Source organism: Meriones unguiculatus, assembly GCF_030254825.1.
Source record: "Meriones unguiculatus strain TT.TT164.6M chromosome 13 unlocalized genomic scaffold, Bangor_MerUng_6.1 Chr13_unordered_Scaffold_37, whole genome shotgun sequence".
In the NCBI taxonomy this organism is placed as follows: domain Eukaryota; kingdom Metazoa; phylum Chordata; class Mammalia; order Rodentia; family Muridae; genus Meriones; species Meriones unguiculatus.
Window position 1 is genome coordinate 1,273,562 of NW_026843647.1, and position 12,775 is coordinate 1,286,336.

General features: G+C 44.0%; 1 protein-coding gene across 1 annotated transcript in view; it reads left to right on the plus strand.

Annotated features, from left to right (window-relative positions):
• Positions 1-1,946: 1,946 nt before the first annotated feature.
• Positions 1,947-12,775, plus strand: part of LOC132650941 (zinc finger protein 442-like) — a gene marked incomplete at its 3' end in the record, with an annotated part of 32,352 nt that continues 21,523 nt past the window's right edge. Inside the window, exon 1 of the mRNA XM_060376262.1 lies at positions 1,947-2,078. Within this exon, the coding sequence (XP_060232245.1) occupies positions 1,947-2,078 (132 nt within the window). The remainder of the gene's footprint in view (positions 2,079-12,775) is intronic.

Consider the following 12,775-nt stretch of genomic DNA (forward strand, 5'->3'; position numbering starts at 1 on the left):
GAGAGGCTTCTTCTGGCAGATAATGAAAGCAGATGCAGAGACCCACAGCCAAACAATTAGGCAGAACTCAGGGATTCTTGTGGAAGAGTTTGAGGAAGGATTAATGGATCTAGAGGGGTAGGACAGTACAAGAAGACCAACATAGGCAGCTCACTTGGGAACATGGGGCCTCATAGAGCCTGATCCACCAACAAAAGTACATGCCTGGAATAGTCCTAGGACCCCTCCACATATGAAACTGATGGGCTGTTTGTCTGGAAGTAGGTCCCCTAACAAGTAGGGCAGGGGCTTTCTCTGATTTCGGCTCCTATCTCTGTTGCCTCCCTCTGGATCACATTTTCCTAGCAGGGCTGCCTTGTCTTGCGTCAGTGAAAGAAGAGGTACTTAATACTGATGTAACTTGATATCCCAGGGTGGGTTGGTTGTGGGGGTTATAGGGAAAGTGGTTGGTAGGGTGGAACTGGGACGATAGGAAGGAGTGAGGTTGTGAATCGGAGTAAAATGAACAAATAATTTAATGAAGAAAAATGTAACTGATCTGTAGTCATCAAAAGTGACAAGATCATGAAAAAGATGAGGGAACTGTTCCATATTGAAACTGAAAACTAAACAAGATTAAAAACAAAACTGATTCTCTACACTGGCAGTCTGGGTAAGACTATGTCTGTAAGAAACTAAAAAGTGAAATGACGTGGTATTATGGAGCAGCATGAAGATTCTCTAAATACAGCTCAATGTCTTCTTTTTAGTCCGTGTGTGTGTGTGTTTGTGTGTTCATGATGAAGGTGAAACATGCATACTAGGGAACACATAGGAAGGTCAGAAGACAATTCTTGCCTTCCACCTTTTCATGAATTCAGGGATCAAACTCAGGTCTCCAGGATTGCCAGCAAGAGTGTTTTTCTGCTGAGCCATCTCACCAACCTGCAGGCAGTTCTCTTAAGTGACCTCAAATAGGTAGTAGGGAGAAAAAATGTGAAGGATCCCTTCTCTTAAACAAATTCTTAGGGATGAATAAATAATAATAAGTGATGAGAAGAACATTAGTACCCTAGTGCTACCAATGACTAACAATCAGCAAAACACAGCCCAAGCACCTCTGGAGACAAGGGGCTGCAGGGCTGGTAGAATTAACCTGAAATGAATGAGGTTTCCCCAGCTCTACAGTAACCTTGTTATTACATCTCGTTTATCTATATATAACAACACAAAGATATAAAAATAAGAAAATAAGTCTGTGTGAACCCTGTATACTCTTGGTTATGCAAGTCCATCAAAGTATAAACAGCAGTGTATCTCCCAAACTGTTCCTTATGAAGAAGTATCTGATGAATAAAGAGAACAATCAAATCACTTGAAAGCTAAGTGAGAGAGACCACCTGCAGTGGTTGGCTGGCTGTCTTAAGAAGAGCTATTTCATTCTGGAATGCTGGCACATACATCCTGAAACAATGTTCCTAGAAATGTGCACGGATCCTGTGGCCTTTCCAAGTACCTGGCTTTTGTTCGACTGGGATGTCCAAACTCCCCCACCCCACCCTCCCAAGGGCAGGCGGGAGGCAGCACCCGACTCTCTGTACTTTCTTTCCGGGAGGACTGGCCCCAGCATCTCTCTTCCTCAGGATGCCGGGCACAAGCGTAATCCTAGGAAGTCCACACACTGTGCTCCAGCCCTCCCAACCCCAGCGGCCCGAGGGCACGGTCCCGGGTACCAGCAGCCTCCATAGAAGCTCTTGGCAGAACTCGGGCAGGCTCTCCCGACCCGCCCAGCCCGCCAGCCCCCAGCTGCACCGCCCAGACCTTGCCCTGCGACCGCCATCCAGCGGGTGCCTCACACAAGCCCACAGCCAGCCAAGCTTGGCTGCATTGGGATGGCTGATACTTGTGGACCCGCCGCTCCTACACCTCGGGACCCAACCCTCTCTCCTTCCCGCCTCCCAGCTGCGATGCTAGGCCTAGCACCACCTAGCCCACTGGATGGCTGCTGGGGGCTGAGGCGGAGCTCAGAGGAGGCGGCGGCAGAGGAGCCCAGGGAACGGAAGCGGAGCCCGAGGGCGGCGGGTGACATAGCCCGGGGCGTAGAGAGGCGGAACCCGGGGATGGAGGCGGAGCCCGGGGCGGGGACGGGGGAGGAGCCCGAGGAAGCAGAGGTGGAGCCTAGTGGGGGCGGAGGCGGAGCCCGGGAGATGGAGGCAGAAACTGGAGCTGGGCGGGGGCAGAGCCCTGGTGCGGAGAGAGGAGCCCGGTGTGTAGGCGGAGCCCGGTGGGCAGAAGCGGAGCCTGGTAGGGCAGAGGCGGAGCCCGGGGGATGGAGGCGGAGCTCGGAGGGGATGGAGGCGGCGCCTGGGGAGGTGGAGGCTGAACCTGGGGGCGGAACTTGCGGCAGAGGCAGAGCCCGGGACGGGGCGTGGATGGAGCCTGGGGTGGAAGGAGGAGCCCGGGGTGGGGGGTGGAGCCTAGGGCAGAGGCGGAGCTCCGGGGAGCAGAGGCGGAGCCCGTGGTAGCAGAGGCAGAGCCTGGGTGGGAGGAGGCGGAGCCCGGGAAAGGAGGGAGGCGGATCCCGGTGTATGTAGGAGGTGGAGCTTGGGGGCGGTGGCGGATCCTGCGGCGGAGGCGGAGCCCGAGCCCGGGGCGACTGAGGCAGAGTTCGGGGTAGAGGCAGAGCCCAGGGGCAGAAGCGGAGCTCAGGCGGCGCCCACACCCTTACCTGGCTTCTCCTGGTCTCAGCGTACCACTATGAAGTAGTCCGCTAGCCGAGCCACAACCACCGTCACCGGGCCCGGGAAGTGGATTTCCATCACCGCCCTCACTGCCTCCGCCCACCAGGACCAGTCGAGCTCAGCGTTTTCCCTTCAGCGTCTGTATCCATAGCGACGGCGCTTTCATCACGCTTGACAATGGAGGAGTGCTCTGCGCCTGCGCCTGCCCCTCCCCCGCCCCACCCACAGAGGGCTTGGTCTTCGCGTTTCTCCCAGGCTGGTCGGACCCGCGGCTGGGGAAATGGGCTGCCAGGCGCAGCCTCACCATGGAGGCCGAGCTCTTAGAGGCCGGGCCTCTGCCTCAACGCCCCCCTCCCCTATTCTTTATTTTCCTGGAGCGGGGTCTTTCCTTCTGCCTTCTCTCTCCCTTTTGCAGTGGGGGAAGAAGGGCATGGAAGGACTCCCTCTCACTCTGAGGAAGGATCAGGCCTGAAGGGAGGCTTGAAGTGTGCAAACCCTGAGAGGCAACAAGGACCCCTTTCCGTACACCGAAGCTGGAAGGGGACATGAAGAGTGTTCCTGGGTGTCTTCAGGGGAACACTCACCCAAGCTGGGATTACTGTTGATCATAGGGTCTGGGGGAGGGGCGAGGGGGCAGGCAGAAAGCTCCCCTGCAGCAGGCAGGCCCCATTCACCTTGGTCTTCCAGGGAGGAACAGGCCAGGAGCTTGTCAGGGAGTGCACCTGGTGTCCAGCAGCGGCCCAGGCCACCACCCTGGCTGTCTTCTCAGAAACCTGAGCCTCTGGAGGTCTGGAAGCAGGAGAAAGGGCTTAACTCTCAATGTTCTCCAGATGCTTTGGTCTCTCCAGGCCTCTGCTGCTGCTTGCCTCTGGTTACCTGGTAACCAGGGTTCAGAGTTCTATCTGAGGAAGCAGGGTCACTTCCTGGAGTTCCCCAGCCCAAGCCTCCCCCTCACGGGCTCTCTGCTCTCCCTGAGGGCCACCATCCCTGTCTGCCCCGCTGCTTCACAGTTCCCTGGACACCACCGGACAGGGCAGAAATGTAGGGGAAAGAGACCCTCTGCTCCCCGAGTCGCTTTGCTGGTGGAGTTTCATCACTGTGATGGAGAGAGGACGGCAGAAGGTTTGCTCAACTGCCTGGGGTCAGATCCCTTTTCGTGAGCTAAAGGCAAAGGTCTATGGCCACATTTCCAAAAATAAAAATTAAAAACAAACAAAACAAACAAGCAAACAACAACAACAACAACAGAAACAGCCATGCAATTCTCTAGCCCCTTCTCTTCCCTCCATGGGGTGCCCGAGGCCCTGTGCCCCTTGGCCCGGCAGTAGCCGAGCCTCTGGCTTCTCTCTCGCAGTGGTGCTCTGCCTGGGGGAGTGTAGGAGAAGAGGGTGCCCCTGCCATGGCGCCAGGAAATGCTGCCAATGAAACCTGAGACAGTCCTGGAGAAAAGCAGTGAAGAAGTTGCCTCCCGTCACCACTAGAGGGCGCGGAGACACGGGAGAATGTGCCCTAAAAGAAGAGCAACAGCAAAGAGAAAATACTATGGCACAGAGGTTAAGAGGATCTGTTGCAGGTCCAATTCAGGGGGTAAGAGTATAGGCTGCAGGTCCAGAGGTTCGCCGTTTGGTTTCCACCCCTTGGATTGGTATCTTCATAAGATCCCCTGCACTCTGCCCAAGTTTTGTCTATGAGTCTCAGCAATAAATAAATCATCCAGTTGTAAAATTTACTTCCTTTTCAGTGACAAAACACAATCTCTTAAGGCACTTCCAAATATGTTTAATTTGCTTTATGGTTGTAGAGGGATATGGGATCATTGTGAAATGGTCATCACCAGTGTCACACATGGTAGCTGAATTAGGAAGCTTGGAGCTCACATCCTCAACCTGCAGTCTGAAGCAGATAGTGGGAACTACAAACGGTATATACTTGTAAACCATGGAGCCCTTTGTAAACGCAGTTTAATTCCTAGCACTCTCATCAAATGGCCAGAACTACCTGTGTTTCTAAGCCAAGGGTGTCGGGTGTATTCTTCTGGCCTCATAGAGGACAAGACAATGAAAATGGTGAAAAGACGCATGCACATGTGATTCCCTAATGTAAAACACATGTTCTTCCCATATATGTACTCATTTCTTGAAAAATTAAAATTGATTGTAATTTAGGTGCATAAGTTTTGCCAGTGTGTATACTAAGTACATGCACGATATCAGTGGAGGCCAGAAGAGAATGTCTGTTCTCCCATGATTGGAGTTACAGACAGTTGTGAACTATCTCCTGGGTAGGCCATGTGGCTGAGCAGTCCATCGCTCATAGGTGCTAAGCCCTCTATTCAGTGCTAGGAACATATCATTATAAAAGTAATATCTATTTTTAGTGCTGAGGTGTGTTTCTTTTATGAAGCAGAAAGAGAGGAATTTTTTTTATGTCCATCCTTTTAACCTGTGTCTTTTCACAAGGGAGTTGATGCCATTGATGTTGAGAGATACTAATTTCCAGTTTTTGTTACTTCCTGTTATTTTGATGTTGGTGGTGGTAATGTGTGTGTGTGTGTGTTTGTGTGTGTGTGTTTCCTTTCCTTTGGTTTTGCTAATGTGGGGTTATATATTTCCTGTGTTTTCCTGGGTGTAGTTCTCCTTGGGCTGCAGTTTTCCTTGTAGTATCTTCTGTAGGGCTGAATGATGATATTTAAAGATTTATTTTTAGGCTTATTTATTTTTAATTAAGTATGTTTGTAGGGGTATGTGTGCAAGTATGTGCATATGAGTGCAGGTGTCTCTGGGGACCAGAAGATATTTTCAGACTCCCTGAAGGTGAAGTAGAAGGAGATTGTGACCTGACTGATGTGCATAGTAGGAAATGAACTTTTTTACTCTAGACCAAAGGTTTATTGATTGGTTCAGAACACTTGTTGCTCTTGAGGCCCTGAGTTTGAATATGAAAAGCTTAAGAGCTCTGCCAACAAAAGATGTCCACTTTTAGTTGTTAATTACACCCTAATTGAAGGCTGAATGTCTCTTCTCTCATTGAAAGTACGCTGCTGTTTCTGTTAGCAGCCCTCCCAGACTGGATAGCCATTCTGAGCTGGACATTAAGGTGCAGGAGTTCCTCTCCCCACCAGAGCCTACTGATCTCTGCCTGACTTCATAAGGAATGTTTTTAGACATAGATGCCACCAACCACATTTGATGGATAGCCTTGGACACAACTCCTAGCTAACTCTCCCCTCCCTTCACCTATAGGATAATTAAGTACTGTGTTCTTGTTCATATGATAGGAGTGTGCTGTTTAATGCAAATCAAGCATCTTAGATGTGCCTAATTTTAAACAATTATGCACACCTATCCTTGAAGTATCCCAAGGAGTATATAGCATTGTTTTATAATTTAAAGTTTAACTTGCTCTTTGTGGGGCTTCCCAGAATGGCCAATCTCTGTCATGCTTGTTGGTCTTCCAAGCTTTACACCCAATCTTCTCCTGCTCCTGCTTTCCTGGGCTGGTGGGAAAAAGCCCCCAAGGCAGGAGGAGAACCACCTTATCTCTGGAATGCTTCAGATCAAAAGTTTCAGGTATCATAGCATTTCATATTTTAGATGTTTCTGGATGTGAGATACCCAATCAACCAGTGCCTTGGGGGTGGGGCTCTGTAAAAGGAGTTACACTTAATGTTTATTTCACAGGAATGTTGCTGGCAAGATTCAGGATATGGAATCTTCTGAGCCAAGCACAGTGGCTGACAGAGAAGAAATTAAGAGCAGAAATTTTAGTCCAGCCTGGGTAACTAACCTTCTTCATTAAAAAGAAAGAAGATATTAAGAAAGAAAAAAAGTATAATCTTCTTTGTTACCTTTCTTCCATGTGGGCTCATTTGACAATCATCTTATGCAGATCATGGTGCTCTCTAAAGTTTATATTTCCATTGATGTAGGTTTTAAGCCTGGGATAAATGGCAGAGGTACCTATTTAAAAATATTAAAATGGACCTAGCTGCCAATTTTCTTTCAGAAATCCTTCAGTCCTTCCAAAGCTTAGTATGGTTCTCTTGGCTGGCACACTGCACTCCCTACCCTGATTTTTCCTGCCCATATCAACCCATTTTCTGGGCTAACCTCCCTTCTCCATATCAACTTGCAGATTGTTTAACAAGGTTAGGTAAGATGTTTTTGCTAATGAGTCTGATGTAAAAAAATCTTAGAGAACCATGTGGAGTTAAGAAAAGTACACTCTTAACAGTAAAGCTGGGGACTCTTTAAGTTTCATGAGCAAAAACAAAAACCCAAGGTAGCACTAGCTGACTGGACACTCTCCAGCTGTGCCTGTAACTGAGACAGCAATTGGTTTCCTTATACTTGTTTTGCCCTCAGCTTCCTGATATGACTTAATACAAGTTAATGAGCAGATATACATCCCTTTAAGATTTAATGTAGAGGCGGCTGATTGTCTTATATGTATAAAAGTTTAGATTTGAAATCCTTTTAAGAATGTTGTAAGATTACTTTTTAATATAATGGTTTCTTAATTACCACAAATTTCAGCTTACCAGTAAAAAAAAAAAGGTGGCTGAGAAGTTATGTTGCTTGCTCATCTTGTTAATTGATCACAAGTTCATTAATTACAAGTGTATATGGGGTCTTGGCAATAACTTGTTTTTCATATTTGTTTTTTACCCATAATACATAAAACAGTTGGTCATGTGAAGGTATTGCGGAATATGTGGTGTTTTTTTTTTTTTTGGAGGTATATTCTTTGTAATCATTCACTTAAAGAAAATAGGGTGTAACCACATTCTGTGTTTAGTACTGCTTGAAAGATCTTGCTGGGATAGATAAGCTGTGGAAAAAGAGGAAAGTGTGATATGAACTAGCATTCTGGGTCTTTTTCCATCCACAGACGTGTATTTGTATAGAGTGGTTTGAACCTTACATTTTGGAGTTTGTTTCATCCACAAAGAAGTATGTATATGTATGTATGTAAGGTTGGGATGGAACTTGCTCTTTTGTGTTTGTTCTATCCATCATGATGTATGTATATGTAGGTAAGGTGGTTTGGTACTGGCTCTTTGGAGTTTATTCCATCCACCAAGTTGTATATATGTAAGATGGATTGATCGCTCTCTGGAGTTTGCTCTATCTACCCAGTATGTGAATGTGTATATATGTATGTATGTATGTATGCAGGCATGAATGTATGTATGTATGTATGTATATATGTATGTATGTGATTGTGTAAAGAAAAAAATAGCCTGTAAGAGAAGCTAAATGAAGAGAGGCTTAAATAAAAAGAAGCTTTTTGGAACCTACCTGCTGGAGTCTGTCTTACTTAATCTTCAAGAATAAGTGTGGTGTGCATGTGTGTGTGTGTGTGTGTGTGAGAGAGAGAGAGAGAGAGAGAGAGAGAGAGAACCTATTGGCTACATTTGAGCAGGGTTTTCAGGTCTTCTCGATGCATTGTCCTTGGTTGAGGTATCCGTCTCTATAAGGACCCCAAGGCCCACTATTTTGGGGTTCTATTGGTCCCTTTTTACATCTCCTTTCCCCTCCAGGTCTTTCTATCTCCCCCTTCTTTCATAAAATTTCATGTAGTCTGCCTAAAGTTTGACTATGGGTCTCAGCCTCTGCTTTGATACCTCAATCAGTGGATTCTTTCAGAGTCCACCTGTGGTAAGCTCCTGTCCTATTCCCTGTCTTCTATTGCTTTGGATATCTACCGCATTTTCCCTTCTGAATGAGGATTGATCATCTTCCCTAGGGTCTTCCCTGTTGTCCAGCTACTGCAGCAGTATAGATCTCAGTATGTTTATCCTCTATGTCTAATAACCACATCTGAGTGAGTATATACCATGTGTGTCTTTGTGCTTCTGGGTTACCTCACTCAAGTTGATCTTTTCTAGTTTCCATGATTTGCCTGTTAGAAATCTCCTTCAGCTGACAAACACCTTCAGCAAAGTGGCTGGATAAAAAAGTTACTCAAAAACATCAGTAGTCCACTTGTATACAAAATACAAAAGGGCTGAGAAAGAAACAACACCCTTTACAATAACCACAAATAACAAAAAGTAACTTGGTGTACTCTAAACAAATAAGTGAAAGACCTGTATGAAAAAAAAAATCTTATTGGATCTTAAAGCTCCTCATTCCCCACTATTTCATTCCTTTGACCTGTCTGCCTCATAGGAATGAGGATATTCTAAAGACATTTATATCTCTCCCTAAGGTGAACATCTAGTAAAACCATGAGCTCCATGAAATTCTAATTTACCCCTCGAATCTCTTTCTGTGAAAAGGCTGATTCCTCCACATGAGAAATTCTCTCCTACACAATCATTAACTCAATGTCTGAATACTTTGTGAGAGATAAAGGAGCTGAGAATGATAGACAGATTTAAGGATAGAAAAAAATAATTATATGGCTTGGTTAGATACTTGGTTGTGTGTATTTTGCCTTCCATCTAAAACTGTTAGGACCTAGAGGATATAATAGTTTCCTTATAACCTCATCTCTGGTCAAAACTACTGAATAAATATGTTAATATGTTTTCAGTTTTTATTAATAATTTCCTTCTGTCATTGTTTTCTCTCTTTTTTTATTTAAAAAGATAATCCCAGTATGTATCTCTGGTTACCCCGGAACTCACTATATCCTAGATATACCCACTTTCCCTCCAGAGTGCCTGCATTATAGGAGACATGTCACAGCTTGGCAAATCAGGTTTTTTTTAATTGGCTTATTGAGGATGAGTGGCTGAACCTGACTATATGATAATTAGAACATGGGCTATGTTCCTAACTCCAGTAACAGAAGAAAGCTCCCATCTAACGCAGCACTCCTGGTTAAAGTCCATTTCTGAACAATATTGCTTTCCTTTATCATCGAGTGTATTATAACTCATCTAAGAGTAGGGCAGAGTTCTATTTTCATTCTACAGAGAGTCAAACTGAGGCTCAAAGAAATATGTGGTTTTGTAATATAGTTAAGTGTAACTGCTAATCTTACTCATTACATCATTCTATTATGTCACTAAATAAAGTTGAAGCCACCTCAGCCAGGTATGGTGACATAAGGTACTTAGAAAGAATAGGCAGGAATTTCAGGGTTTCAAGGTCACCCAAGGAGTGAATGATCGGTGGTATAGTGGGAGACCGTCAGAATAAAGAGAGGCAGTTAGTAGCCCAGGCCAAAGTCCATAGTCTTCCCTGCAGCTGCAGATATTCAGAGCCATGGCACTAGCAATTGTTTGTTGAGATATTTACTGCTTTCTCTTTTCTATTCTAATGTTTCTTTTTCAAGGCAGCTTAGGTCACTTCAGGATCAGACTCCTGTTAGTCATTAATGAATGGAATTCTCCTGCAGGTGGAGAAATCAGCCTCAGACAGGGATTAACTCCCTCATTACATATCCAATGGAAAGTCTTCAGGCCTGAAACCATATAAACAGAACCAACAGAAATGGATTCAGGTTTAATTCATATATTTAAACATAATTGCTCACATACTTATAAGGAAAATTTGGAATGGATGAATTTGGGAAGGGATGAAGAAAGGATATGGAAAGGGGAAATTGATGTAATATATTTTAATTAATGTACAACAATAAATACACCCAACAGAAAAACTCAGCAAGTATTGTATATATATTTATAAAAAACTTACATATTTAATAGGAAAAATTGAAATGAAGAATATGGGAAGGGATGGAGAAAGGCCATGTAAAGGAGGAAATGATGTATGTATTTTAATTAACATGTACAAAAATAAATTTGAAATGAAAAGTGCCTAAAAAGATACCATAGCAGTGAAGATCACTGTGTGGTGTCACAAAAGACATAGGTTCCAATTCAGAAAGAAGTTCTTAGCTAAACAGCTCCTTAACTTCATTCCCAATGAATCTGATGCCTGCTTCTGGCCTCTACCTGTACTGTACACAGATACATGGAAAAAAAACTTCCATATATACATACATAAAATATAAATAAATCTTATGAAATAAAATTTCCTGTGATGATGTCATAGCCCTGAGATAGACTGCAGCCAGGGTGGTTGAAATAAACTTCTGGTCCTGCATAGAAGCAGCTGTATCTCTTTCTCTGAGCCTGCCTTCTCAGAGGCAAAAGCTGCCTTACTCTGAAGTAAGAGTTGCTCCCATGTTGAATTTTATCACCAGGATACCATTCTATTGCTCTCCAGGGAAATGAGCTTGTCATCTTTTTTATTAATTTAAATAACTTCTTCAATTAAAGGGTGGCACCATCACTCAGTTTTATTTACCCACTTGAATCATACAGTCAACTCTCAATTACAGTAAGAGGAAAAAGACTTGCATGTCATGCTCAGCATCTGCTTTTAGACTACAGTAAAAGGACTAGTTACTTTTGTAGATCCCAAAGAAAAATAGGGTACTCAAAGAGCTGCTGATTTCACTATTGTGAAAATGAACTTGTTGTGGCAGGGTGAGTGCTTTTGTAATTTCCCAAAAAGTAATAATTAATGTCAGATGAATGAAGACAGACCAGATTGGTGGGTGTACAATTGGGGAGGACAGCATTGTGGGGATCAGGATTCAGGTGAAGGAGGTGTGGGAGTGGTGAAAGATCCCACCCAGAATCCTGGGAAATCAGACTGAAGGTGCAGGTCTAACTTTATTGTCCAGTGCAAAAGTCTTTGAATGACTGAAAAGCCAATGAGACCATCCTATGGTCTCAAGCACCAACAAAGTTTGGTGCAACTATAAGGAAAAGTGTGTGGTGGCAAGGTCACCTTAGGAAACTTCTGTAAAAAAGGTGGAAGCCGTCCAAACCCTACTTTCAGATCTATTTTGAGAGTTTAATAGTGAGCTATGAGTCCCTAGGAGATGAACACTGTATGCAGTGGATACATGGATCTTTTGAGGATCCGTAGGAGTCACTGACATCACTTGCCATTCCATTTTGGGCCTCCAATAGTTTCATGTTGACACTCCCCTTATAGCATGATCCATTGAATATTGAATATTCAACCATGGAACTGTCCTTTGCAGATATGTCCAGTCCACAGACACATTTAAGTCAGCTCTGAGGCTTGAGACACAGGCCATTCACTATAGCTGTGTGTGTCAGGTCACAGATCTAAACAAGTAACATTGCACTCAGGATTAAGTTCATACAGTATTTTATTAATCTAGTTCCCTTTGCAAAGGAACCGCCTGATCTTTTTCAGTGTCAGTTAGGCAACATTTAATTGGAATTTCCTTACCATTCCACTACCAGCAGCCACAGTGGTGTGATTAAGGAAAATTCAACTCCAGGTACAAAAGAAATTTCTGAGCTGAAGAGGTTTCTCAAGTGTGCATGTGTTATGCAGGTAGATACAGCAGATTTCACATCTTGTGCCATTATCCATATGTCCAGGAAGCTGACATGAAATTATAGTTCAAAATTATTTTTGTGTGGGCATCACTGTGGCTGGGTTTGCTGAACTTACAAATAGGCTTGAGGAGCTGCAGATCCATAACCGACCTTTCTGATCATTTCCCTGTACAGAGATATGTATAGAACATGGGACCTCTCTGGAAGAGAAATAAGTAGTAGCTGGAGAGTCAGAAATTATTTTGTGTGAGTTGTGAAATTTGTGTTTGCTTGATTTCTGTGCACATACAATTGTAACATTGTTCAGGTTCACATTCTTCCTGTTTCCTTAGGTTGTTTAATGAAAACTTGAATATAATTTGGGACTTATGTTTTCTGTATTTTTGTCTTCATCTACTTATTCTTTCACTTATACTGTATAAACTTTTGATTATTTTAGTTTTAAGGAAGTACAGAAGTCATGTTGTACCAGTGTGTGTACAATGTCTTCATAGTCATAATGAGAATTCTGAGTTTTTTACATGGCACATGGCTTTTGAATCAGCTTTTCTGTAATAAATTGTTAGGAATTCTCTTTGGATTGTTTTTAATTCATGCTGCAAATTGAAAGTTCAGTCTTTTATCTTTTTCTTTTGAAAACATAGGTAAAGTGTTTGAAATGGGTGAATTTTATTATATTCATTAATTTGGCAAAAAACAGTAAGTGTGTGACATT